Source organism: Lampris incognitus, chromosome 4 (genome assembly GCF_029633865.1).
Source record: "Lampris incognitus isolate fLamInc1 chromosome 4, fLamInc1.hap2, whole genome shotgun sequence".
Taxonomy (NCBI): domain Eukaryota; kingdom Metazoa; phylum Chordata; class Actinopteri; order Lampriformes; family Lampridae; genus Lampris; species Lampris incognitus.
The window spans coordinates 24,940,951-24,966,579 of record NC_079214.1 but is presented as its reverse complement, the minus strand read 5'-3'; the positions used below and the strand labels follow the sequence as shown (position 1 = coordinate 24,966,579).

General features: G+C 40.6%; 2 protein-coding genes across 2 annotated transcripts in view; both read left to right on the top strand.

The window, feature by feature from the left end:
• Nucleotides 1–851: 851 nt before the first annotated feature.
• On the top strand, nucleotides 852–15,521 carry LOC130111378 (mortality factor 4-like protein 1). Its single transcript, XM_056278551.1, has 12 exons — nucleotides 852–994; nucleotides 1,485–1,531; nucleotides 1,636–1,703; nucleotides 3,124–3,210; nucleotides 3,603–3,683; nucleotides 3,819–3,844; nucleotides 6,508–6,596; nucleotides 7,441–7,542; nucleotides 8,016–8,104; nucleotides 9,621–9,793; nucleotides 13,944–14,028; nucleotides 14,934–15,521. Exons 1-12 carry the CDS (start codon nucleotides 955–957, stop codon nucleotides 15,016–15,018), a joined length of 972 nt encoding a protein of 323 aa, XP_056134526.1. The 5' UTR covers nucleotides 852–954; the 3' UTR covers nucleotides 15,019–15,521.
• A 2,111-nt stretch (nucleotides 15,522–17,632) lies between these two features.
• The window catches only part of uacab (uveal autoantigen with coiled-coil domains and ankyrin repeats b), a 71,289-nt gene continuing 63,292 nt past the window's right edge, over nucleotides 17,633–25,629 (top strand). Inside the window, exon 1 of the mRNA XM_056278622.1 lies at nucleotides 17,633–17,746. Coding sequence (XP_056134597.1) covers nucleotides 17,699–17,746 — 48 coding nt within the window. The 5' untranslated portion in view covers nucleotides 17,633–17,698. The remainder of the gene's footprint in view (nucleotides 17,747–25,629) is intronic.

Below are 25,629 nucleotides of genomic sequence, written 5' to 3'. Positions count from 1 at the left end.
GGAAATCTTCAATTTCTTAGCAATTTCTCGCATGGAATAGCCTTCATTTCTAAGAACAAGAATAGACTGTCGAGTTTCAGATGAAAGTTCTCTTTTTCTGGCCATTTTGAGCGTTTAATTGACCCCACAAATGTGATGCTCCAGAAACTCAATCTGCTCAAAGGAAGGTCAGTTTTGTAGCTTCTGTAACGAGCTAAACTGTTTTAGGTTGTGTGAATATGATTGCACAAGGGTTTTCTAATCATCAATTAGCTTTCTGAGCCAATGAGCAAACACATTGTACCATTAGAACACTGGAGTGATGGTTGCTTGAAATGGGCCTCTATACACCTATGTAGATATTGCACCAAAAACCAGACATTTGCAGCTAGAATAGTCATTTACCACATTAGCAATGTATAGAGTGTATTTCTTTAAAGTTAAGACTAGTTTAAAGTTATCTTCATTGAAAAGTACAGTGCTTTTCCTTCAAAAATATGGACATTTCAATGTGATCCCAAACTTTTGAACGGTAGTGTATATGTGTGTGTGTGTGTGTGTAGGTGTAGGTGTAGTGTAGTGTAGTGTAGTGTAGTGTCCATCCAACCCCCGTTTCTTATTTCCATTTCAAGGAGTTGGCAACCCTACTTGTGATATTCAAAGATAATAGTTCTGTAACCTAAATAAACAAAAAAAAACAGAATCTGGGCAACCTTAGCGTACCTCTCTGTTAATCTGAAATCTTGTAGGAGTATCAAAATTAAGTAATACGGAGCTATTTATATTTTTCTGTATAACCACTCCCGCGTCTTCTGTGTCTAGGTGCAAAACGTGATGACGTCACCCGTCAGAGTCAGACAGCGTCGCTATGATGAGGACGGCGGTGGTGAGCCCTTAGTGTTGTCTGGATGAAATGATGGAATAAGGCAATGCGTGAATTTGATCGTCCAGAGATCCGACGAGTTGAGTCTGTGAATGGCGCCAAAACAGGACCCTAAACCTAAATTTCAAGAAGGTTGGTGTTTGGTTAAGACACTATAGACGCAGAGGTTTCGGGGGTTGGGGGTTGGGTTGGTGTTGTTGCTAATGCTTGCTAACGCAACAGTCACCTCTGTTTACGATACCAATACATACTAATGAGATAGTTATATATGATATTGTATTGCTTTCTGATTAGCCTAATATCAGCATATAACGTATCAACCCAAAACAATGATCGAGAAGTCTTATGCTACCTAATTTGATTGACTAACCTTTGGCTATTTTGTTATGCTAGTTTAAGCTTCGGGTGACGGATAGGAGACTAGCTTAAGCTAACAAATGTGCACCAAACATACCCCTATAACCCAGCGATAGCTGGTCAAAAATGTGTAGATGATTATAACCAGTTTAGCTGCTTCTCAGTAGGACAGTCTAGGCAGTTGTGAACATTTTGGGCAATTTCGTCAACAGGCAGGGGACAAATGGGAACACTTGAAAACGTTTCTGCTTGTTTCTTGTTTCAGGTGAGAGAGTCCTGTGTTTTCATGGGCCATTACTCTATGAGGCAAAGGTTTGTGACATGTCTATGTCTCTTTTCTAATTGATTCCGAGGAACGTAACCAGCAAATTATAACTGATAGACGATACATGTCCACGTTATGTCTTGTTTTACAGTGTGTAAAGATCAACATAAAGGACAAGCAGATAAAGTACTTCATTCATTACAGCGGATGGAACAAAAAGTGAGCATTTTGCGTATGGCACCATGCTATTTGGGTCTATCTTTATCATTGTGTGTGCCCTATGTATGGCAACAGCAAATATCACAGAAAGTTGAATCAGTTCATCTGGACACAACGTATATTGAGAGAAACGTTTCATCACTCATCTAAGTGACCTCTTCAGTCAACTGACTGCAGGTATCCCCACCCTTATAAACAATACAGTGGCACAACAGCTGAAAACAACGATTGGTTTCATATGCAAATTTCCATCACCATAAGTAGAGTTATAATGGTAATGTGTACTATTCACAGAGGATTGGGGCGTAATTACAATCACAGCATTGTAAGATAGTGACAGATGTACCCCCCCCCCCAACCCGCTTCAGTTCAGGGATGGTCGTTCCCCCTTCTCATAGGTGGCCTCTTTGACTCCCCGTTCAAACCAGCATTTTTCACTATCAAGGATGTGCACATCCTCATGCTTGAAAGAGTGGCCACTGGCCTGTAGATCGGTGAAGCCTGCAGAGTCCTGGCTTGATGTGTTAGCTCTTCTGTACAAGTCATGGCAATTCTCCCCGCACTTAACAGCGTACACTATATTGCTCTGTTTGTGCCGGGGGACCTGATTCTTGAGGTGGAGCAATTTCTGGCGTAGCGTGTTTTGGGGTTTGAAAGCAACTGAGACACAGTGTTTGGAAAATATGCGTCTCAACTGTTCCGTAATTCCCGCCACATACGGAATCACCACTTGTTTACGTTTAGACAGCTGTTGTCCTTCTCCCTTTGAGCGGCTGGTGTACTGTTTGGTTGAGGATGTGCACATCCTTTATAGGGAGGAACGCTGGTTTGAACAGGGAGTCAAAGAGGCCATCTATGTGAATAGGGAATGGCCATCCCTGAACTGAGGGGGCGTAAGAGCACATCTGTCACCATTTTACAATGCTGTGATTGCAACTATTCTCCAATCCTCTGTGAATAGTACACATTGCCGTTGTAACTCTGGTTAATGGTCACAGCAATTTGCATATTAAACCGATCGTTGTTTTTGGTCGTTATACCACTGTATTGTTTATAAGTGTGGGGATACCTGCAGTCGGTTGGGATTGAAGAGGTCACTTAGGCACCGATGTGAGGGTCTAAGGACAGGTTGTTGTGTTGCTGTAAAGCCCACTGCGGCAAATTTGTAATTTGTGATATTGGGCTATACAAATAAAATTGGCTTGACTTAGATGAGTGAGGAAACGTTTCTCTCTCAATAAACGTGTCCAGATAAACTGATTCAGCTTTCTGTGATTTCCTTACTTGGATTATTGAGCGTGGATAAAGATGTCGAAAGCAAATAACATATTCATCTTTTTTTGCCGTAGCCCTGTGAAATCATTGATTTTTTTTCTCAAAGGGATTGAGTTTTAAGAAATGTGACATTTTTCTTCTCTAGCTGGGATGAATGGGTTCCTGAAAGCAGAGTTCTTAAATATGTGGACATCAATCTTGCGAAACAAAAAGAGCTTCAAAAGGCCAATCAGTAAGTTTGCAATCTTATTGATGCAGTGAGCCTTTTAGAAAGTTTATTACTTTCACATACCACTGGATCTACCAGGACAATAGCAGACCTGAATTACAGCATGCTCATAGATGCTGAAACCAGATACTTTGTAAGAAAATATCCTGCAAATGATACTAAAGACAACCAAGAAATCGGAGAACATTGCACTGGTGCACTGACTTCATTATGATTTTAATTAAGAATTCATTATCAGAGGTCATAAGCAGCAAAGCATATTACCCTTGAAAATAAGTCTAAAAAAGTAAATGTCTTGTAATTTCAACAAGCCAAAAATCGTGACACCAAATATAGATGTTAAATTGGACTAGAATGTCATGCTGAAAAAAGTTTTTTCTCCATTTTTTTTATAGGGATCATTATGTTGAGGGAAAGATGAGGGGTGTAGCACCAAATAAGAAGATTGCTGCCGTGCAGCAGAAAAATGTTGATCTGTAAGTGCAGACTGCTTTGATACTGTTTTTCTTTTAAAATTATCCTATTATATCATAATGGTTGATTTTCAGTCACTTTGACACAATGTTGACCTAACTGAGGGATCCAGTAAATGTTTTACCTTATCGTTCCAGGAAAACGAAAAAGACGAAACAGAAGAGTAAGTTAAATGTTTTATAGCAAGATGACATTTTAGTTGCAGGGTTAGGGTTAGTGTTGTATCTTGAATCGTTTGACGCTTAAAATCTCAACCGGGATGAATCCTGTTGCTTTAATTCAATGACATAAGCACATTTTTGTTGTGTTGACAGTGCCTGTAAAGTTATGGTTGCAGAGTGTAGGATTTATTTTGATATTTTTGTATGGTATTCAAAGACGGTTGAATCAGTTCATCTGGATACGTTTATTGACAGGTAAGTTTCATCACTCATCTAAGTGACCTTTTCAGTTTAAACTGACTGCAGGTATCCTCACCCCTTATAAACAATACAGTTGCATAACGCCCGAAACCAAAGGCCAGTTTCATATGAAAATATGGGCATGACCATTAACTAGAGTTTCAGTGGCCATGTGTACTATTCACAGAGGATTTGGGGATGTTTGCAATCACAGCATTGTAAGATGGCGACAGATGTACTCTTAGGCCCCCTCCTTGGTTCAGGGATGGTCGTGTGTCGGTGGGGACATTGTCAGCTCGATGGTACAGCGTACTGATGACTCCTAGTTTGTGCTCCAGTGGATGATGAGAGTCAAACCTTAAGTACTGATCAGTATGTGTTGGTTTATGGTAAACATCAACAATCAAATGTCCCCCCATCACCAATTGCAATTTCACAGTCAAAGAAGGCCAACCTGTCATGTTTCACATCCTCATTGGTGAACTTGATGTGTCCACAGAGTTAATGTGGTCTGTAAAATGTGGTACATCCTGAAATTTAATTTTGATCCAGGAATGCATGTGAAGAAAGACTTAACATCATAAGAGACCATTATTTTGCTTATTCCATGGCTGTGATCAGTTCCACTAGCTGGATTTCCCTCAGCGCCCATTAGCCCGTTAGCAAAGATGCCTGGGTGAGTTGTCTGTCAGACAGATTCTTCACCCACTTGTCCACATCGACAGCGTGTGTCTGGCGTCCGTCTCTGTCTGCCGTTGAGGGTGCTGTCCATTGTCTGTCGATGTCTCTGGCGTGCAGCAAGTAGGTCGAACTTATTTTGCGGCCTGGTTTTCGATGTTCCGTGTTGAGCTAGACGAGCCTCATCCGTGAACTCAGTCACACATTGGAAAGGGATCTCATCTAGTTGTGACATGAGTCTCTGTTGGATCTGCTCCTCTTTGGCTTTCAAAGCTACTATTACTTTCGACTGCTCCCGTTAGGGGTCACCTCAGTGGATCACCCGTTTCTATTTCTTCCTGTCCTCTGCATCTTCCAGCCACCTGCATGTCCTCCCTCACCACATCCATAAACCTCCTCTTTGGCCTTCCTCTTCTCCTCTTCCCTGGCAGCTCCATATTCAGCATCCTTCTCCCAGTATACCCAGCATCTCTCTTCCACACATGTCCAAGCCATCTCAATCTTGCCTCTCTTGCTTTGTCTCCAAACTGTCCAACCTGAGCTGTCCCTCTAATATAATTGTTCCTGAACCTGTCCTTCTTCATTACTCCCAATGAAAATCTTAGCATCTTCAACTCTGCCACCTCCAGCTCTGCCTCCTGTCTTTTCGTCAGTGCCACTGTCTCCAAACCATATAACATAGCTGGTCTCACAACCATTTTGTAAACCTTCCCTTTAACTCTTGCTGGTAACCGTCTGTTGCAAATCAGTCCTGACACTCTCCGCCACCCACTCTACCCTGCCTGGCTTTCAAAGCATCAATAGTAAAATTAGTTTGTCTCACCCGTTCGTTCAACAGCTGGCTCTGTATCTTCTGGGGGATCTTGTTAGCTCAGTGGCCCTTGACCGACGATTTCATTTGCAGGCTCTTGGGTGTAATCCCACTCTGTCTGCATCTGAGGCTGAATCTCAGGTGGCTCCTGTAGTCTGCCATTTTATGCGCCGTTTGCTTGTACTCGCATACAAATTTAAGGCAATCCTCGCTGAAATGAGTCAAAATGTCTTGATGCATGCTCAATAAGCCACGTAAGAAAATCAAAGATTGCAAACATTCACAAGTCCTCTGTGAATAGTACACATGACCATTGAAGTTAATGGTCATGCCCGTATGTGCATATGAAACTGGTCATTGGTTTCGGTCAGTATGCCACTGTATTGTTTATAAGGGTGGGGATCTCTGCAGTCAGTTTAGACTGAAGAGGTCACTTAGATGAGTGATGAAACATATCTGTCAATAGACGTTGTATCCAGATGAACTGATTCAACCTTCTTTTATTATTTTACCAGGATTATTGAGCATGCATCCAGGCAATTTTGTATGGTATGTTTGAGACTAATACATTAAATCATTTCAGTTACATTTAAGGTTATTCTCTGATTTGAGGCTGGTTTAATATGTCATGCTATTGTTTTCTTTTTATTTGGACAACTATTTACCACCAGCTGACTTAGAGCTGATGTAGGCATTGCTGAGTTATCCTAGAGATACTTTAAAATGAAATAAAGTCAAGAAAATCACCTGAACAAAGTTGTCAATAATGTTGGGATGTTCATGGTTTGAATTCTTCAAATAACTGCTGCAGAGTTTGACAAAATAGAACATATAACTGCTTTATTGGATTTATTCTGAGTCTATCCCAATACCATTCATAATATGAAGTAGTGTGACTGTTTTCTCATGGACGTGTTCTTTACCTGACTTATGTAGCCCCAGGGGTCGGTGAAGGTACTAGCACTGGAGAGATGCCCCAGGGACCAAGGAAGAAGAGGGCTCGTGTTGATCCCACTGTGGAAAGTGTGAGTATTCCTTCTTTCAGAAAGCCCGGTGTACCAGCAAATTACATATCTACCTCAGCTTGTCTTCCTCCTTTCAGGACGAGTTGGTTGAACAAATATGTAGTTTTGCCAAAAAAGTTAGCCTGACATCTTGCCACCCATTGTGAATGGTTAGATAACCTTTACCTTTTGCTCACACTCCTCCATCATGTATGGGGTTCCAGTGCAACTTTTTCTTGTATTAGATTTATTTTTTCAGATTGGCTATGCACGGGGAAACAATTTAATCTATTTTCCCTTTTCTGTCTCTAAAACTGTCGCACTCCCTGCCCCCCTGACACGTTTTGAGGTTTTTCATAAGAAAAACATTTCACCAGTGAATCAAACCTGCCCCATCTTTTTTAATCATTTCATTTTAGTATATTTGAGCCACCTGACATTTCATCAAAATTCCACACATAGTTTGCAGAAAAGGCATGATTTCTATCCACAGGGGAAAAAAATGCATGATTTCTATCCACAGGAAATGTCTTATCCACAGAAGCTTCTATCCACAGGCCTTAAGAACTCTCAACATATATGACCTTTCACATACTTGAGACAGCTAGTTGTTTTTTTATTGTTTATTTTGACTTAAAAAGAAAAAAATCTTTTGTCTTTTATCTAGGTCTATGTCTTCACACAGTGATAGACGGAGTACCCCTTTTCATTTCACTGCATGTTTTACCTTGTATTTCTGTGCATGTGACAAATAAAGTACTTGAACTTGAACTTATGAAGTGTGGTTTTAGTTTAATTGAACTTTTAATGCTGCGCATTATGATTCATGATGTGTGTCTTTTGTCTTTTGTGTGTGCGTGGCCAGGAGGAAGTCTTCACCAACCGTGTGGAGGTGAAGGTGAAGATCCCTGAGGAGCTCAAACCTTGGCTGGTGGATGACTGGGACCTCATCACTCGACAGAAACAGGCAAGTGCCATATCAAACACCGTAACGTAGACTGTAACATTCAAGAACAGGTTAACTGCTTGTCAAATTTAAGTGCAGTCGGATCTGTTTTCTTCATGAAAGCTTCATAGCATAATTATTTAAAATGATGCAATTCATAACAATCAGCTTAAATTAATTTATATCTGCGCATTGAATTGCAATAGAATATTGCAATGTTAAGAATAAGGTAAAACTCATTGAAGCAGAAGTTTTCACTAAAAACTTATTGCAGCTACAATTTGGACCACTTTGATGCCTCTGGTTCAATTAGAAAAAATCCCTTGCTGTAGAAAGTAGTGTAGCAAGTCATAAAAATTGGAGAGAGTAGGAAAATAAAGAAATATGCAATCACTTAACAGGGATTTACTTAAAGGTAATTGTATTGGGTTGGGGTGTAATTTTGTAAATAAGAGAGCATAGTTGGTTAAGAAAAGCTTTGCTAATGTTTACAGTTGTTTCACCTACCAGCGAAGAAGAATGTTGAGACTGTCTTGGAGGACTATGCAAACTATAAAAAATCAAAGGGAAACTCGGACAACAAGTAAGCCAAACCACCTTCCCTGTTCTGCAGAAGATATGGCTCAACAAAAATAGGATTATTGTAGAAAATCCCAGAAAGTTGAGTCAGTTCATCTGGACACAAACTTTAGTTGGAGAAACGTTCTGAATTATTGAGCATGCATCAAGACACTGGTAGGAATCAAAGAAGGTTGGATCAGTTCATCTGGATACAGTGTTTATTGATAGATCCATATCCCCACCCTTATAAACAATACAGTTGCATAATGACCGAAACCAATGACAATGCAGTCAGTTTAGACTGAAGAGGTCACTAATTGAGTGATGAAATATATCTGTTAATAAACATTATATCCAGATGAACTGATTCAACTTTCTTGGATTTCCTTACCTGGATTATTGAGCATGCATCAAGATACACTGGTAGGAAAGTTTTTCAGAATGAAAAGATGTCATTGCTTTTTATTCTCTTGGCTATAATGTGTGAATCCATCTCAGCATCAACATTGGGACAATGCACTCTTCTTCACCACTGCACAGTGCTTGGCAACCATCATATCAAAGCCTTTACCCAGCATTGTAATACGTTTTATCTGACTTTGTCGATTTGTTTGCCTCAGCCCAAAATTTGACTTTACAGTCCTGCTTTCAGTTCCTAGCATTCACTTTACAGACCCTAACCAGCAAAAAATTAGTATTTCATGTTCTAAGGCAATGTTGCTACTATAAGAATGATAAAACAAAGATGCATGCACTAAAAATTCACATTTTGTATGAAATTTGTTATTTTGGTAGAGAACATTAATTTTCTGGATTCTGGGTGAAACAGTAAGACTTTAGGCGTCATTGTTGATGCTTGTTTTGATGCTGAGGCTGAGGGGAGCGTTTCCATAGACGTTCTCTAAGAAATCACCTGATTAGACCAAGATAGCGGCACCGTTTTATGGCAAGACTTGCTACTTAATCAGGATTTCCATGCATCTTGGAACACCTGGAAATTTATAGCCTTGTTTCCCAGTCATTGAAAACACCTGGAAAATGGTAAAATTGATCAGATGTCCTGGAAATTTTATTGAGGAAAATTGTAAAGTTGGGTTATAAAATCGTATTTTCACCCGATGCGTTGACATATTTTTAGCATAGTTTTTTAGTTGAGACCACTTATTTTTAGCCATATTTTTTGTGTGGGAACTTAACCCGAAACTTAACCACTGTAGCTGAAGTTGTCATCGCTATTGTGCCAAAATGTCTTTATACATATGCGGTGTTGACATTTTCAAGTCATGTTATTTATACGCAACTCGCTGAGAATGTAAATTGGCAGTCCTCACTGCTCATGTGGTTTCTGAGACTCAAACGTCACCGAGCACAGACAATAAAAGCCATTCGTGGCTTAAAAGGGGCTGGAATAAGAGGAAATCTGCCATTGCACAGGGTATTTATTCTTTAACCTTTTCTAATGGTATTTACACCATAGTGTTAAGTTGCTGGTCTCTGCAGATAGAAAAGCATGAGTTTTCTTTCTCCTCTCCACTCAGGGAGTATGCAGTGAGTGAAGTTGTGGCAGGGATTAGGGAATATTTTAACGTCATGCTGGGCACCCAGCTGCTCTACAAGTTTGAGAGGCCTCAGTATGCTGAGATCCTGGCTGAGCACCCTGACACACCCATGTCCCACATCTATGGAGCACCCCACTTGCTTCGCCTTTTTGGTAAGGAACGCATCTGCACAAACGCAGACAACCAAGCTTCAGTTCAAATGCACAGGACACAACTGGCTCATACATGCAAAGACCCAGTCCCTGCCAGATGCTGAGGGGCTGGATATGTTGTAAGCATTGTGCAAAACAATGAAGTGCCTCTCCTCGTTGCTAGCTTTTGAGTTTAGCAAGGTCCCTGTCATACAGATGTGAAATGTTATATGAGTCAGTGATTTTTACGACTTCATGTTTTAATTAAAGCATAATTGTTCTAACTGAAAACAATAGGCTAATGTCAAGGTTCACATTTTCTGAGTTTTGACTACCTGTGAGACTTTATAAGACAGTCATTATACTGTATGTGCAGCATACATATTTATGTGCGTGACCAAGATTACCCAAATGGCAAATACCCAAGTCTTAACTATGCCTTAAGACCTCTTAAGACCATGTGACTGTCTGTTGCCAAATCATATCACCACCGGGGTAAGTAGCTATTGCTGCTAGTACATGATTGGTTATGGACAAGCAGTGTCACACAAATGTCACATTTTATTGTCATGAGCACAAAATTACAGAAACAGGCTTTGTACTTGAAAATACCATTCACATAAGGATTAATGTTTTGGCCATTAGGCTCTATTTCTTTAACTCAGTCATCACATTAATATGATGATCAGCATTTTATTGATTTAAATGGTAGTCATTAAACAAGGATACTTGCCACAACTGTTGTTGAAACCTCTGGTTTAAGGTCTGCTGACGTTTAGGTGGTAAAACAGGAACAGCAAGAGATGACAGAAACCTATGTATGTGTGTGTACCATAATTTAATTTTAAAGCTGTTAAATGTCATAGGAACTAATTTTAAAGCTGTTAAATGTTATATTAGGAACTGTTAATTTTTTTTTATAACCACATTATTTTTTGCATATTCCATCAATCCATCCATTATCCAAACTGCTTATCCTACTCTCAGGGTCGCGGGGATGCTGGAGCCTTTCCCGGCAGTCATTGGCTGGCAGGCGGGGAGACACCTTGGACAGGCCGCCAGGCCATCACAAGGATTTTTTTTTTTTCAATATTTTTTGCATATTGACATTCAGTCATCATCATCTATAAATTTACATCTATAAATGTTAGTATTTACAAATTTTTCTAAACAATCATTTAAAAAAAAGTTTCTAAACAATTACACTCACTGATGCAAAATGTTGACTTTTAAAAATAATATGATAATGTTAGATGGGATGCAGTACAAACAATATGGTTATAACATGACCTATTTCCATATTAAACCATCTAGTCAGCTTACTGCACACTACGGTAAATTCCAATAAGGTTTTGTTGTCAGATTCCTTTTTTGTTAATTCTTTCACCGAAGCCAGATTGAATTTATCACACTTCAGATGTGACCATCATAAGTGAATTTCTTCCTCTTTCTTGATACAACTATTCCAGTGCACACCGAGGACTTGACATGCTCAGATTTGTAACATTGTTCTTATGAAAATACTGACTCATCAGATCAGTGGCGCTTCTCTGTTAATTTACTTCGCTGCCTACTTGACTGATAACTGTCACTTTCATTTTAGGTGTAATTTCTGTTGATGCAATGATGTGAAACTGAAAGTATGAGTTAACTGTGAAGGGAGAGAATGAGAGAGAAGATGGACAGAGAAAGAGGAACATGACAGTGATGGAGACTACAGACAGTTTGAGTTAACCACTGGAGATGAAGTGAAACATACTAGTCATGTGTAGAGTTGGTTTTGAGAATTGTATCAATTGAAGTAACTTTCTTCTGTTCATACTGCAAAACAGGCTGCCAGCTAATATTTTAGAAAAAAAAAATTATGTTTCACAAATGCTTTTATCAAATGATGTCTTAGAGAGGTGTTTGTGTTTTAAACAGCTGATCCTGACACCCCCTCACCCTTCTGTAATTCCCAACTGTTTTTTACAAAATCACAATCTACAATTTAAGTCCCACACCTTGCTGTCATTTCCAGTCATGTTGAAATTCTTCAGGGAAATTGTTTTGGAGAAAGATTGTGAATATATCCAGTAAAGTTATTAGAAAACCACAGAAACAACAGTTTGAGGTGCATGTTGAAAGGCTAAAGATTGCAGTGTTGTGGCTTTTGCAAAAGTAAAAACAGTTTTCTTGTGAAGCTAAACACGCAGAGTACTTATACAATATTGCAAGGAATTGGTTCAGGTGGGACTAGTATTAAAGGGGCGAGGTCTGTCAGTCAAGACTGTGATAAATTTGCAATAGAATTCTCACCTTACCATTCAATGAAATTGTTTATCTACACAGTAGTAACACCACTTACAGGTTCATTCATAAATATCATAACCCTCCATATTAGTCATAGTAAACTAGTCTTAAAGGTAGTATATGTAATATTCTGGCTTTCCTGAAGCATAATACAGTGGTGCTTGAAAGTTTGTGAACCCTTTAGAATTTTCTATATAAATATGACCTAAAAATCATCAGATTTTCACACAAGTCCTAAAAGTAGATAAAGAACCCAATTAAACAAATGAGACAAAAATATTATACTTGGTCATTTATTTATTGAGGAAAATGATCCAATATTACATATCTGTGAGTGGCAAAAGTATGTGAACCTTTGCTTTCGGTATCTGGTGTGACCCCCCCCCCCCCAGCAATAGCTGCAACTAAACGTTTCCGGTAACTTGATTAGTCCTGCACATCGGCTTAGAGAAATTTTAGCCCATTCCTCCATACAGAACAGCTTCAACTCTGGGATGTTAGTGGGTTTCCTTACATGAACTGCTCGCTTCAGGTCAGGACTTTGACTTGGCTATTCCAAAACATTAACTTTATTCTCCTTTAACCATTCTTTGGTAGAACGACTTGTGTGCTTAGGGTCGTTGTCTTGCTGCATGACCCACGTTCTCTTGAGATTCGGTTCACGGACAGATATCCTGACATTTTCCTTAAGAATTTGCTGGTATAATTCAGAATACATTGTTCCATCAATGATGGCAAACCATCCTGGCCCAGATGCAGCAAAACAGGCCCAAACCATGATATTACCACCACCATGTTTCACAGTGGGATAAGGTTCTTATGCTGGAAAGTAGTGTTTTCCTTTCTCCAAACATAACACTTCTCATTTAGACAAAACGTTCTATTTTTGTCTCATCTGTCAACAAAACATTTTTCCAATAGCCTTCTGGCTTGTCCACGTGATCTTTAGAGAACTGCAGATGGGCAGCAATGTTCTTTTTGGAGAGCAGTGGCTTTGCACACTGCCATGCACACCACTGTTGTTCAGTGTTCTGCTGATGGTGGACTCATGAACATTAGCCAATGTGAGAGAGGCCTTTAGTTGCTTAGAAGTTACCCTGGGTTCCTTTGTGACCTGGCTGACTATTACACGCCTTGCTCTTGGAGTGATCTTTGATGGTCGACCATTGCTGGGGAGGGTAACAATGGCGTTGCATTTCCTCCATTTGTACACAATCTGTCTGACTGTGGATTGGTGGAGTCCAAACTCTTTAGAGATGGTTCTGTAACCTTTTCCAGCCTGATGAGCATCAACAACGCTTTTTCTGAGGTCCTCAGAAATCTCCTTTGTTCTTGCCATGATACACTTCCACAAACATGTGTTGTGAAGATCAGACTTTGACAGGTCCTTGTTCTTGAAATAAAACAGGGCACCCACTCACACCTGATTGTCATCCCATTGATTGAAAACACCTGACTCTAATTTCACCTCCAAATTTACTGCTAATCCTAGAGGTTCACATACTTTTGCCACTCAGATAAGTTATATTGGATCATTTTCCTCAATAAATAAATGACCAAGTATTATATTTTTGTCTCATTTGTTTAATTGGGTTCTCTTTATCTACTTTTAGGACTTGTGTGAAAATCTGCCGATTTCATGCAGAAATATAGAAAATTCTAAAGGGTTCACAAACTTTCAAGCACCACTGTAGAACTAGTAAATAGCAGGGTTTGCTAAATGTTAGTGGTTGAGTTATGTGCTTTGAAACAAAGCGCGTAACTCTTGGCTTTGATTTGTTGTTGTTATTCACATTACACATAGCACCTTCTAAGTCTTTGGACAACATATGCAAACATTTAATAATGCGATTTATATTATCCTTGTGTGCCCTTACAGTTCGCATTGGAGCCATGCTGGCCTACACTCCCCTCGATGAGAAGAGTCTGGCTCTGCTGCTCAATTACCTCCAGGATTTCTTAAAGTGAGGCTCAGAGTTTTAGCATCACATCAGAGATTCAGTCATCTTTGGCTGACTCTCAACTGCCCTGTCACATCCTCATAATTTCCCATTAGCCCCATCGGCCCTTACTTTGGCAAATCCAGTACTCTCACCATGAAACTGATTTTCCTCTATTGAAGAGTGCATTTGTCAAGGTTGACTTTTCACCTCACTGCATTTGTTGACAGTTGAGTTTACTTTTTGTAGTAGCAGACAAAAGGTGAGTTAGAAATGCTTCCATGTGCGACATTACATTCTGTTCAAGTAAAATATTTCAAGTAGCGCATTTCTTACCCAGACTGTGCAAGTTGATATTTTTTGAAAGACTTTTAAGGTCTTTTTTCCCCCATTATAGCTGTAGTGTTTTGGTAATGCACAACACACGCTCACACACGTATGCATGTGACTGCTGACATATTTTCCCAAGTCAGCTGTAGATGTTCCATGTTTGTCCATGTTTTACTTTGTTCCTTCATTGGTTTGTTCTCTCACCCACCATTCTCCAGTACAGGATCAATGCAAAACCAAGACAGGAGAAAGTTGAATTCTTTCTGAAGGATACCTCCTTACCTGGCCTTTCCTGACATTTATCTGGACAAAACTTACTCAATGGCCAATTTTAGGAGACATTTCTCAGGGCTGTAATTTGATTTATTGTACAGGAGCATGATCATTTCCCATCCTCGGTAACCTGTGATACTCAATCTCCTGGGTCCAGACATTCTGAGGTTTCCTAATAAGATTTTTTTGGTCTTGATCTGTGATCTTAACTCAAATTCAACACACCTGCTGTTGAATGATACGTTAGGCTTTTTTCCCTAAAAAAAAAAATCGGCAATAAGCTCCCCCCCAATCTGTAACCATTGCTAATCTTTTATCTGTGTCAGGTATCTGGTGAAGAATTTGTCCACCCTCTTCAGTGCCAGTGACTATGAAGTTGCACCCCCGGAGTACCACCGAAAGGCTGTTTGAGAGTTCTGACATGGTGCTCATCTGAAGGCACATACAACTTTTTCCCCAGACCACATGTACATCAACCATTACAACCTGTTTGAGTGGAGGGATGGACTCATATTTTTCAGTTGAACTCATCCGCCTCCTCCACCAAGGTCTCAGGAACTAGCCACAGTTCCAAGAACGGACACCCAATTCATTTGAGTCAGATCTTAGTAGCTTTTAATCTATCAACACACACGTACCCTGTTGTCTGTTCTTCTTTAATATTCCAGTCATTGGACATGGATAGGACAATTGTGTTTTTACAAGCAGCTGTTTGGTGTTGTGGTGCATTCCATCTGACTGTGTACATTTGTTACTGTTATTGTTGCATGTGTTTGTTTATAAATGTCTGGTGCTTTAACACAAGGTGCAATTTTTATACTCCACCATAAGATGTGGTTTGTAATCGAGTCTTTTTGGACCCCTATTATGTGTTATTTGTAGCTCATCAGTTTCTAATAAATATGTTTCTACACGATCTCTAAATGGTTTAACCTCTTGAATAGATACTGTGCATAACTGTGGATGGGTTTTTTTTGTTTTGTTTTTGTGGTCCACAGGATTATTGACACAAACCTTTTTTTTTTTAAATGTGTATAGTTTACTGAATATCAGTCAGACACACCAATGGAGTGGATGTATTCAAAAATGTTACCTTCAATGTCTTGCTGTGAGGTTGTTTCTTGGTTTGGAGAGTCATTTATTTCTTATAGTGGTGGCTTGAGGTGATAGGAAATTGGGATGGTATCCAATATGGTGGCGTATATCTCAGTTCTCATGCAACAGGCCAATGATCAAGAGATAAAAATAATAATTCTCACATGGTCTGTTAAGGAAAAACAGGCAAAGCTCCAGATGGTTGACATCTGTGACTATTCAAGTGCTGATGCAGAAAATGTAAGATTTCCACAGTTTTCAATGATGTTTATGATGAAGCTTCATGTATTTGAGATGGTTAAGGTTGTCAGTGACAGACCACTGCCTAAATGTGATCTGATCAATAATTATCTCAATAGCTGAATGCAAGATTTTATTTTGATATTAATGTCTAAGAAAGCTTATTCATTCAGAAAAGGATATCAGGGTTACTGCCAAAGCATCTATATAATAACCCTGACTCGAGGTAGCTCTCCATAGTTACCTAGTAGTGTTGGCTAATGAAATCAATAGGGGAACACATCTCAAAGTGGCAACCAAAAAGGAGAAGCCCGGTGACTGCAAATTCTATTTTGGTTGTGCTTGCACAAGATTGGCACTAATAAATACCGGAAAACATGTCATGCTCAGCTCAACAACATTGTTTAAAGTCACTTTTGTCAATTGGTTTCAATATCTCGGGTGGCAAGACATGTTGGGAGGGTGACAGCTTCCACTATACAGCACCCAGGTTTCCCTGCAGTTTGGTTTCTGTGCAAGACTATCCAGCGCCAGCAGACGGCAGAGAAAGGAAAAGGGTTTGGTAGTAAAAGACGAAATTCCTGCAGGGATTCTGACACTATTTGGGACCGATACCAGAGGGGGGCATCGTTTTTCTTTTGGTTCTCAAAACTATTTAGCCGGTCAGCTTTTCTGGATCAGAGTAGGTCCAGCTTAATTTTCAGACATTTATTCTACTTTCCTGTTTGAGTCTATTTCAAGGTCGTCTCTCTTCTTCTCCTTCGGCAGTCCATCGAAACGATGACGACTGTGATGCAGTTTAAGCTCGGCGAGCACGCCTGTGGGCCTTCAGACCCGCGTTAGAGCCACAATGTCGTCCACATTTGTCACAGACGAGAGTTGTTTGAGTTGGTCTTGCATGGTGGGCCTTATGATAGGCTTGTTGACAAGAAGCCTATTTGTAGATAGGTACGTGGAGGAAATAATGATTGAATAGTTAGATAGTTAAACGTTTTTTTTAAATTACTATTTGATGTTCATTTATCACATACAGAAATCCGGGAGAGGGGAGGGGGCAAACTATGGAGAGAGAAAAAAATCCTACAATGCTCTCTGTGTTCAACGTTGCAAAGGTGATAATGGCAACGGGGACGGTGACGTCTCCGTGTGTGTATGCGTGAATATGTGGACGTGTGGTCTCGTTTTATCCCTGTTTAGCGGGACCGGGGGGGGGGGAATAAAGTTAAACAACTTGCGTTCAGTAAATCAGTCTGCTGGAGTCAGGACCCACAGCGGTCTATATCGTGCGGAAGTCGCACACCGAAGCTGGAAACAACGCAGTCTATTGTGATCCACTCCATCTTCTAGGGAGCCTATTTGACGGACTACGGTATTTCTATCTTTTTGAAACGCTTTTTTGTCGCCGAGTTTTTTCCAGGTGACTTTATCCCACCCAGGTAAATCTGACGTCATACCAGGCGGGCTGTCCCAGGATGTCTCCCAACAACTCTGGACTTGCGGATGGCTCGTTTCAGGAGGAAGTCCTGCCCTCTTTCACTGACAATTGGTTAAGGCAGGGAAAGCTCTGGCACAGCGTAGTTTGATTGGCTTAGAAGGACGTCAATAGAGAAGTAAGGACCAGTTTCGTGGTTAGGCATCAGGTGAAACTCGCCCAGGACAGTGCAGAAATAAATTAATTCCGTCGGTTTTGCGAAGTACTCATTTACTCGTGATAAGGTTTCGCCACGCATATTTTAAACACCACATATTGGCTACAATGAAGAGTCTCAAGTACAGGCTGAAGAAGCATGAAGTTACCATCACAGTAAGTAGAAATGTAGGATTTGTCTATTTCATTGAGACTTTGTGGTGCGGATTAGCTTGCTTTTGTAGTTTCATTCCCTCACCCCCATAAGTGTTGTTAACCATTTTCTTAATGTAGTTTAGTTATGAGTTGTGGACACAGTGTAACCCTGGCCTATAATCGTCAACCCCCATGTTATCCGACGTGTTTCCCACCGTTGTACCCTAAGTGAAACGTAACATGGAACAGTGGAAACACCTGCACTTCTGCGCACATAACCAACGTGGGCGTACAGCTGACTCCGCAAAACCCGTCTGCCGACGTATCATGGCCCAAAGTGTCCAGAACAGAACAGCTTGAAACGAGGCGCAGGTCCGCGGCCCCACGGCGCCTCACAAAGCGTGCCTCAAATCAATGAAACGGAGCAACGTCTCTGTTCTTTGTTATGGTGACCTACACTTGGCTCTCGAAATCCACCTTATGCTCGTTTGCAGTGATTTTTCTTTTGTTGACCTTTGTTTAGGCCGTAGAGACGACCGTGCCTGCCCATCGGAGTGTTTCGCCGTGTCGCGTTTTGTCCCGCGAAGCTGCGAATGCCCCCGCCACAAGCAGAAACGTGAACATGCCGCTAATCTTCACTAATCTTGATCAAAGCTCAGGGCAAAATATGAGTCCGCTTCTATTGCACGCCCCAAAGTGTGTTGACCCACATTTTATGTTTATGGTATTTTTCTGCAGTATTTTATTTTTTTGTTGAAGAGGTGGGGGGGGGGGTTGCAACTTCATAATGTTGTGATGTGCTGTTGTGCTGTAGTATAGTTGCTCATCACAGGCTGTGGTCGATGAACCCTGCAAAATGTATATTCATTACAAGTCAACTCCACACGCTGTAGTATTTGTTTTGTATTGTGGCCCTTTTTCTGCTCCAGGTAATTATCACGAGAAAGGTAGGAAACTAAAGGAGCTGTCTGTGTCTGCCAGACTGGCTGTCTATCTCTAAGGCAGAGAAAAGCAGTGGTTATTGCATTTGCATAGACTCACCCCTTTCAACGCATGTGGCTGTTCAATTCATGAGGTACACTACAACAAACCCACATTTGTGCCCCCCCCCCCCCACTTGCAGCAATAAATACCTCTGTTCATGTGCTATTTTTCTTGGAAAAGTAATTTTCAGATCACGTAAGCCAGCCATGTCAACAAACATTGTATGATATGTTATTTCCCTGACAATCGCAGGGTATTTCCCTGGCAGGCGTGAGTCAACTCAGCCTCAGTAACCTGCATGCGTATAGGTGGCGTGAGTAATGGTTTTGAATTGCAAGCTGTACTTGAGGTTTTGAGGGAACTCCGTTGAAACTCGATTAGACATGCCTCACATATTTTTTTTAACTTATTTTGTACCCCTGCTTATAGTGAGGGCCGTGTTGTGAGTGTATTGTGGATTGGATCATCGCCACCTATCAAATCAAGCCCCTCCACCCCAAAGTGTCTGCTTAAGTCTTGGCCGGAGAACATAGTATCACGTTATTGAGTATACGGTTAATAAACATCTGCACGGAGAGCGAGTGAGTGGGAGTTGAAAGAGCTGGAGCCAGAGATATTCAGATGAAACTTTCCTCAGGAATGTGAACAAAACTGAGTTGTAGCCAAACCCAGTCATTTGAGGATATCTTCTTCCACCACTTGCGCAATGCATTTTTCAAAAACCTCTTTGTCTCTATATTTTTCCTCCACTTCAAGTCAGATTTGAGGGAATTTACTTTTCATCTCTGATGCAAAGAGTGTTTTAAGCAGCTTTTGTAGACTCGATATGTCTTAAAGGGATACTTTCATGTTTTTATTATTGTTCATCTCTCGTGATTCTCCTCCAAGGCATCTTGCTTTCATGAGGTTTAGAAAAAACGTTGTCGACATTAACCAAATAAAGCATCTTCTTGATATCACTAACGTTCTTTATTGAAACCGTTTTGGAGCTGCTAGTCGGAAATCAGCAAATTAGCTGTTGGTGACGAGTACTTCTTTCATCAAGGAATGTAATCAGTGCTACCGGGCAGTTTTTAGGGCAGTTGAGAAACAAATTCTGAAATTGAATCTGAAACAGAATTAAAAAAGGAAGCTGAGACCAAAATATGAAATTTCAAGCCATTTCTGCTATAGCAGCCACAGATGTAATATGGGTGTGAGGCCTGTTAGTTTGTGGGTTTAACGCACACAGGCTCTTGTTTTGGTATTTGTGTGGTGAAAACAACCTGTTGACACAGATTCATTGAAAGATGATTAGAAGTGGGGCAAAGTCAAGGTCTTTAGTCAGTCAGTGAGTTTTTTCAGGTTTTTTTTTTTTTAATTCCCAAGATTCAATTCTCAAGCGTTTTTAGTGACATTCTGCTCTCTTGAACATGAACAAGTGATTATAACAAGGCAATATGGAGGAGTATTGATTTTCCAAGCTTTGGTGCATGAAGGTACCCTGTGCATTGCAGTGTATTTTCAGGCTGCCATGTCATTAGATCACAATGAGTCACTAGTTCAAAATATTGGTGTGTGTGTGTGTGCGCGCGCGCGCGCATGTGCAGAAGGGACTTCATGAGGTGGCTGAGATTCTACACCTTATATTGGCACGTTGTCATTTGGGTTTATCATCAGAGACCACTGAGATACTCCTTAATGTCAGCAGAGTTTGCACTGGGTAACTATCTGATCACTATGGGATTTACATTTAACTATGTGATAGTTTGTTTTCCCCCCCCTTTTTCTCCCCAATTGAATTTGGCCAATTACCCCACTCTTCCGAGCCATCCTGGTTGCTGCACAACCCCCTCTGCCGATCCGGGGAGGGCTGCAGACTACCACATGCCTCCTCTGATACATGTGGAGTCACCAGCCGGTTCTTTTCATCTGACAGTGAGGAGCCAGGGGGACATAGCGCGTGGGAGGATCACACTATTCCCCCCGGTCCCCCCCCCCGAACAGGCACCCTGACGGACCAGAGGAGGCGCTAGTGCAGCGACCAGGACACATGCCAACATCCGGCTTCCTTCCCGTAGACACGGCCAGTTGTGTCTGTAGGGACACCTGACCAAGCCGGAGGTAAAACGGGGATTCAAACCGGCAAGCCTCATGTTGGCAGGCAACGGAATAGACCACTATGCTACCCGGACGCCTATGTGATAGTTTCTTGATCCTCATAAGGAAATTCTGTCTTCTGCTTCGTCAGACTTAAGGGTTGACTACATGGCTTCATACGTGCTGCTGTTAGGAATTTAGTGACTTGCTTAAGGACACTTTGGCAGCCTCGACGCTTGCGGACAATACTTACTCAAATTGGAGGACAGTTTTTCTAACCACTAGCTCAGCCTGCTGTCATCTTACTTGTAGTAGGTCGCGTGTTTCTCGGTGCTTCACAGCGGAGCATTCTGGTGTTCTTCTCTGGTCACAAAAACAACTGTTGGGATTTTTCAGCTTTGTTTACATTTTAATCCGTTCTACCATTGATTTGTTTTCACAACTGTCTTAGCATTGGAATAGTATTTGAATATTTGGTACCAAGTAGTGGAGTTTTTTGTTTTGAAACTCGGATATAGTAGATGTTTGGGATGACCTCAGATGAAACTCGTGACGTGGCTCTCGGGAGTTATTGATCAGATAAGAAGGAAAACTGAAGGGCTACATGGTCGAGAGACTTCACTGTCAGGTATAAGGGTATAACTTTCTCTTTCATTTCCTTAAATACTTTGGTTTATTTGTAATTGTTGTATTTCTTTAACAGACTGTTGAAAACAACGGTAAACAGTAAAATGCACACGCAGATGAAATTTGAGACTATGAGTCAAGGCCTCAAGGAAGTTGAGTTATGCTTATGTGAATTTGTGAGGAATTGGACGACATTTCACTTCGATGTCCTGTGGGGAGCTCCATGACAATGTTATGGCTCCGTTTGGTTTTTGTTGTTGTATACAGAGGAAAAAGGTCCCCTGAAATATTTGGATGATATTTTATAAGCTTGTGGATCTTGAGGTAGTGGAAGTAAAATGTGCAAGAAACAGATGGAGCTCAGTGGTGCAAGAGCCAAAAATGTTTAGTTGGTGGAAATACAAGTGTGTAGTGAATTTCAATCCTCCAGGCACAATGGTGAGTTTTTGTGTTTTTTAAGTTTGGGGTATTTTTGGCCTGCAGGTAGCACAATATTGGGCCAGTCATGGTTATTTGGCAAACTCCAGAGTACAGTGTCATGATGCATAATTTCCCCATCAAAATGTCATATTGGCGTGCCCCGTTGGCTCACGTGGTAGAGCGTATACCACATAACACTTACCACAGCAGCCTGGGTTCGAATCCGGCCTGCGGCCTTTGAGAAGAAAGAAGAAGAAAAGAAAAAAGCCACTTTTTTTTGTCATTGTAGTTTTGTTACAAGGAAATTTGTTCTCTGCATTTAACCCATCCTATTGTATAGGAGCTATGGTGCAGCGCCCAGGGACCAACTCCAGTTCTTATTTCCATTGCCTTGCTCAGGGGTACAGACAGGAGTATTAGCCCTAACATGCATGTCTTTTCGATTGTGGGAGGAAACCGGAGCACCCGGAGGAAACCCACGTAGACACGGGGAGAACAGGCAAACTCCACACAAAAAGGATGTGGGACAGCCTGGGGTTCGAACCCAGGCAACAGTGCTAACCACCGTGCCATCCTTTGCTGCATGTCATCCCCTCTCGCTCTCTCCCCTGCTTTTCCTGTCTACTATCTCTGTTAAATGAAGCAGAAAATGCCCCAAAAAAAAAAATCTTAAAAAAAGAAAAAAGTCAAATAATGCACATGTTGACGGGACAAATGGATGGACATTGATGGTCCCATTCATGGGGGACAACCAAGAGAATGAATCCATGACGCATACCTTTACAGACGTGCTTAAATTTGTTGATACCCCTCCACAAAAAATGAAGAATGAGCAGTTTTCTCTGAAATATCTTGAAACTGACAAAAGCAATTGGCATCCACCATTGTTTATTCCATATTTCATAGAAATCAGGCTTTGCTTTTGATTTTTTTATTCAACATACTATTGTAAATAATAAAATAAATGAAAATTGCATGGACAAAAATGATAGCCTAATATTTTGTTGCACAACCTTTAGAGGCAATTACTGCAATCAAACGTTTTCTGTAGCTCTCAATGAGACTTCTGTACCTATTAGCATGTATTTTGGCCCACTTCCTGAGTAAACTGCCCCAGCTGTCTCAGTTTGATGGGTGCTTTCTCCAGACTGCAAGTTTTAGCTCTTTCCATAGATGTTTGATAGGATTCAGATCAGGACTCATAGAAAGCCACTTCAGAATATGCTAATGTTTTGTTCTTCACCATTCTTGGGTGCTTTTAGCTGTGTGTTTTAGGTCATTATCCTGTTGGAAGACCCATGACCTGCGACTGAGCTTTCTGATACCAGGCAGTACATTTTTCTCCAGAATGCCTTGATAGTCTTGAGATGTCACTGTGCCCTGCATAGATTCAAGGCACCCTGTGCCAGGCACAGCAAAGCAGCCCCAAACATAACCGAGCCTCCTCCATGTTTCACTGTAGGTATGGTGCTCTTTTGTTTGAAAGCTTAATTTATTCATCTGTGAACATAGAAATGATGTGACTTGCTAAAAAGCTCCAGTTTTGACTCATTTGTCCAAAGGACATTCCCCCAGAAAGATTGAGGCAAGTCAGTATGCATTTTAGCAAATTCCAGTCTGTCTTTGTTTTTCTTTCAAAAGAGGAGTCCTTCTGGGTCTTCTTCCATGGAGCCCACTTTCACTCAAAAAGTGACTGATGGTGCAATCAGAAACTGACGTACCTCCACCTTGGAGTTCAGCTTGTAACTCTGGCAGGTGTCCTTCGTTCTTTTTCTACCATTCTATCCCTCTGTTTAATCTGGGGTCAATTTCCCCCTTCGGCCGTGCCCAGGGAGGTTGGCTATGGTTCCATGGATCTTAAATGTCTTTTTTTTTCTTTTTGATATACTTTATTAATCCCCATGGGGAAATTATGCTCTGCATTTAACCCATCCTAGCTGTGTAGCTAGGAGCAGTGGGCAGCCGCCGTGCAGCACCCGGGGACCAACTCCAGTTCGTCTTGCCATGCCTTGGTCAAGGGCACAGACGGGAATATTAACGCTAACATGCATGTCTTGTTGGCGGTGGAATATTTAATATTTATTTATTTATAATTTATTAATTAAAATTAAATTAACCAGATGATTATTAACTAATTAATTAACTAATTAGTACTTAATATTGCAGCACAGGAACATCAAGCTGCTTGAAGATGGTCTTGTAGCCTTTACCTTTACCATGCGTGTCTATTATTTACTTTCTGATCTCCTCAGACAACTCTCTCCTTTGTTTTCTCTGGTCCGCGTTCAGTGTGGTGCACACAATGATACCAAAACAGCACAGTGACTACTTTTCTCCATTTAAATAGGCTGAATGACTGACTACAAGATTGGAGACGTGATACTAATTAAAGAAACTAATTAGTTTGAAATATCACTTTAATCCAATTATTTATTATCTTTTGTAAGGGGTACCAGCAAATGTGTCCAGGCCATTTTAGAATGTCTTTGTAGAATAAGCAATTATTAATCTCATTTCACAGCTTCTTTGCTTTATTCTATGACATACCAAAGGCATGCAAGCATACATGACAAAATAGCTTTTAATTTAATCTCTTTTCAGGAGGAATGAAGCGTTATTTCAATGAGCTGTAAGGGTACCAACAAATTTGAGCATGTCTGTATCTACCATTTAAAAGCATGTTTGGTGTGAGTGTTCATTACGGCTCATCCTCCTAAGTAGCACATTTTTGTTCCACGTTATGTTTTTTCAGTGTCTACCGACATGTTTTGTTGATTACCTATCATCACAAGATGAGAATATTTAGGCTTGTGAAATATTTTAAGAGTATTCTTGGATTTTGTTTGTTTATCCTTCCATCTACCTCTGCACCTTTTGTTTACCTGCAGAACAATTATTGTTGAGTCAAATTAGAATTTGTCACTATGGATGATGCTCACCACATTAACTGAAATGCAGAATAGTGACTGACACTTATTTGTATTAGAAATTCCTGACTTGTCCCCCTGTCCTAAATAATTTGTACCTTAATTATTTGCAGCTACGATTACTGCAGGCGGATAAGGAAGACATCAGAAATTAGCTTTTGAATTTTACGCAGATTAAAGCAAGAGCCAAAGTTTTTAATATGTATTTTTTTATATTCTTGCACGGATGATGGAAGGATTATTTTCCTTTTGTTGTATGTCCTTGCTGCAAAGGTTAATTTACGTTAGTCGTGATGTCAATTGGGTCTACTTTCTATTAGCATTGAAAGATAAAAGAGGATATATTCTGGTTTTATGTCTGAAATGCCAGTGCTTGATTATGAACTTCACTGCTCTCCTATAACAAATGACCTCCTGAGAGGCTGCATGTCTGCTGATGTGTAGCATTTGCAGTGGAGAATCACATATACTACCAGACTTAATGACAGGGCCGTAAGGGGGTTAAGTGGCCCAAGGTGCATAATATCATTTACTCAGAGCATTATGAGATTGACCCATGTTTCATGTTACTGCTCATTTTCAGCCCTCTTTCACCTTAAACTGCTGTCTATTGAAGCATAAAATTCCCAAAAGATAATCTTCCAAAGAAATAGTTTCTTCCAGGGAAAATACTTGGTATTTTCTTCTATAGCATTTGCAAGCAGGGGCTTCATTTTACACCAGGGAAATGTTGTTCACGGTCGTCGAGGTTGTTTTTTTTTGCCCCCATTTAGAACCAGTTTGTAATGCTGTGGTAAATGTACAGTGTAATTGGGTTGAATGGGATTATGTACTCTTGCAGATCCTATATTGTGTAATGAAAAGAAT